Source organism: Monoraphidium neglectum (assembly GCF_000611645.1).
Source record: "Monoraphidium neglectum strain SAG 48.87 unplaced genomic scaffold scaffold03954, whole genome shotgun sequence".
NCBI classification, from domain to species: Eukaryota; Viridiplantae; Chlorophyta; class Chlorophyceae; order Sphaeropleales; family Selenastraceae; genus Monoraphidium; species Monoraphidium neglectum.
In genome coordinates, this window is record NW_014009675.1 from 2,755 (window position 1) to 5,730 (window position 2,976).

General features: G+C 65.7%; 2 protein-coding genes across 2 annotated transcripts in view; one reads left to right on the top strand and one right to left on the bottom strand.

Moving 5' to 3' along the window:
* MNEG_13640 (hypothetical protein) overlaps nt 1-1,465 on the bottom strand; it is a gene marked incomplete at both ends in the record, with an annotated part of 1,996 nt that extends 531 nt beyond the window's left edge. Inside the window, 5 exons of the mRNA XM_014037888.1 lie at nt 223-293; nt 473-521; nt 773-945; nt 1,100-1,169; nt 1,302-1,465. Of these exons, the coding sequence (XP_013893342.1) occupies nt 223-293; nt 473-521; nt 773-945; nt 1,100-1,169; nt 1,302-1,465 (527 nt within the window). The remainder of the gene's footprint in view (nt 1-222; nt 294-472; nt 522-772; nt 946-1,099; nt 1,170-1,301) is intronic.
* Nucleotides 1,466-1,790: 325 nt separating this feature from the next.
* MNEG_13641 (hypothetical protein) lies at nt 1,791-2,708 on the top strand (the record flags this gene model as incomplete). Its single annotated transcript, XM_014037889.1, has 3 exons — nt 1,791-1,925; nt 2,233-2,383; nt 2,686-2,708. The coding sequence occupies 3 exons, from the start codon at nt 1,791-1,793 to the stop codon at nt 2,706-2,708; spliced, it is 309 nt and encodes a 102-aa protein (XP_013893343.1).
* Nucleotides 2,709-2,976: the final 268 nt, after the last annotated feature.

The following is a 2,976-nucleotide window of genomic DNA, read 5'->3' on the forward strand; positions in this document are numbered from 1 at the left end:
TGGGGTGCCAGTGCATGCGTGTGTGGGGAGCCGGGGGGGGGGGGTCTCAAGCCTTGCGGCCGCGGCCAGCGGGCAGCCGCTTGCGCGCGTTAGACCAGTGCTCCGAGGGCGGCCGGTGGATCTACAGCATCGGCGTTGCCGGCAGCAGCGGGTCAGCACAAGGCATGGAACCCCAGGGGCAGTCCGAAGGGTGGGTGCATTGGCAGGGGGGAAGCTGCGCACCCCTCCATGTCGGGCAGGTGGGCCTCCAGGTTCCATTTGCACCGCACGTGGCAGCGGTCCGACACTTGGAACTGGGGTCAGGGTGGCATGGGGGGCCGGGTCAAACGACGGGTGCGGGCACAAACGCTCGGCCCGTGGCCCGGTTGGGGCCGAGCGCCGCGCGGTTGCTTCAGGCGGGCATCGGTTTGGAAAAAAAGCGATTCAAACAGCGCAGGCGTCACCCGCGCGGCGCCATCCCATCCGGCCGCACCCGCTCCTTCCGCTTTATGCGGGGCCCGTCGCTCCACTTGGTCGTCAGCCTGGAGGCGGGAAGAATGAAAGGCGGGCAAGGTGCGCGGGGGCGCGGCTCGTCGTGCCGCCGCAGACGGTGCGCGAGGCTGCAGAGCCTCGTGCCGACCAACAAGGCTGCTGGCTGGTTGCCAAAGCAACCTCGCGCCTGCCTCCTGCAGGGTACGCCCCGAGTCCCGCCCGCCTTCCAGGGGGCAACCCCGACCGGACGACGGGACCCTGAGTAGAAAGCGTGCGTGCTGAGTCAGAGTGACGTCATCACCTGTACTCCAGGCTGGGCGCCCTGCGCTGCCAGTTGTAGGACGCCACGAACTGCAGTCGGAAGACGCTGAGCTGGATCTTGCTCGAGAAAACCGCTGCCGTCGACATAGCCGGGATCACCAGCAGGCTGCGCACGTACTTCCCCACGGCGGCGTCCTTGGCCGCGGGCTTGAGCTGTGGCCGGGGTTACGCCGGGAATGGTGTGTTGTTTTTGCGTGCGGTGCGATGTGACGTTCGCGCCGCCGCGGGGTCGGCGGCAGAGAGGCAAGGGGCACGCGGGCACGCGGTGCAAGGGCGTGGGATGGATAGAGGGGGGCCGAGCTCGCACCGTGAAGCGCCACCGCGGCTCGCGGCCCCACGGTTTGCTGTAGCACGCGCCGATGGACATGTCGTTCAGCCTGGGTGCACGAGGAGTGGACGTGGTAAGGGAGCGGCGGGCGGCGGCGATTTGCAGCCCGGCGCTGGGCAGCGCAGCAGGCATGGACGCCCGGGTGGCGCTTGCGAAATGCAAGGAGCCGCGACGCGCGCACCGCTGCTTGAGCTTGACGCGGGTCTCAGGCTTGAAGTGAAATTGGTAGTTTTCCAATATGCGGTCGATCAGCTCGTCCGTGCACTCGTCCTCATCCTCTGAGTACGCGGCGCTGCCACCCCCGGGCGACGGCGGTGCCACCGCGAGCGCGCGGCCCTGGCTCATCTCGCAGCAGGCTACAGCGCTGGGCTTGAAGAGGCCTGGTAGGTTCTCTTATCTTCTCAGGGTCTCAACAGCGCGGATGTGCCGGAGTAACAAGACACTTGCCGACAAGGATGAGATGGAGCGTCAAACACGCGGTGCACATGCGATATGTTGAATGATAAGTATGTAACGCAAGTTAACCGTATCGAACAATATCGTGCATCCACTCTGCACCCGAGTGCAACAGATCATAGCACTTGCGCGGTACTCGGGAGGACGCTCGGACGGGCCTTTGGGCCCGTGAAGGACATTAAATATGACTGCCAATGGTATTGAAGGCAGCAAGATGGACGTCGATGCTAAGCCGGGCGATCTCCGTCTGCTGGCAGTATTCTGCAACCCCGAAGAGGAGGACCCCGGATACGATCCTCCAGGACCTGGCAGCACACCATCATACGTGGCCTCGCGCCCCGGCGCGCAGGTGGGCGGCCGCAGCAACACCCGATGCTTTGCATGTCACGACGCGCTGCAGTGCTGCATCGCCGGGGTGCCCTCGTCCCTGCCGCGCCTTGCCGTGCTATAGGAATACCTGCCTCCTCAACGCCCCCATGCGTATCGATGCGCGCGGCTAGCGGCAAACGGCTGCCATCGGGCAGACTTGGGGAGGCCGAGGGTGCCGTGTCCCCTACCCGTCGGCCGGGTCAACAAAACCCGCATGCTGATGCAGCGCGACTGCATGATGCAGTACGAGTGCATGCATGCGCAACCTGCATCACCCATGTCCTCAGGTTGAGCTTATGGAGGCCCCCGGCATGGCTGAGCTGGCGGCCAAGCTGGATGAATTCAAGCCCACCATGCTGTACATCCGCGGCTCCCCTGGGGCGCCCCCAGACAACATCAAGGGCCACCTCGCACCCATATACATAGCAAACGGGCCAGGTGAGCTCCGCAAAGCAGCAGCGGCCGCGCCGCGTCACCCGCGCGGGGCGAGGGCGGATTACGGATCACATACAGGAGCAGCGGCCAGGCGCATCTGGCAGCTGCCGTGCAGCTGCCCCGCCGGCGTTTACTGCCAACTGGGCCTCCTTTCCGCCCCCGCTCGTGGCCGCCGCGTCACCTCCGGCCTGCCTCTTACAGCAAGAACGTGCCCTCTGATCATCACACACCCCGTCCTGCCACATGCATCATGCATGCATGGTATGGCATCAATTATGTACACACAACCACAACCACACAGACAGGCTGGCTGACCACGGGGATATGATCTCTGCAATGGAGGAGGTCCCCCTTGAGCTGGTCTTCCTGGATGCGTCAGCACAGGAAAAACGTGAGCGCCCGCACGCGTGGGGCTGGCCAACACACATGCGCAGCACGTGACGACTTGCCTTGTAGCGTTCCCCCATGCAGCGCCCGCCGGCCAGGGCGGGCCCCCCGTGCCGCCCGCAGCCCTCTCCCGGGGCTGTTCGCCACCCCACGCGCGTCGAATTGGGGGGCGCCTCTCCTGTCCGACGTTCCTCCCCCCATGGCCGCGC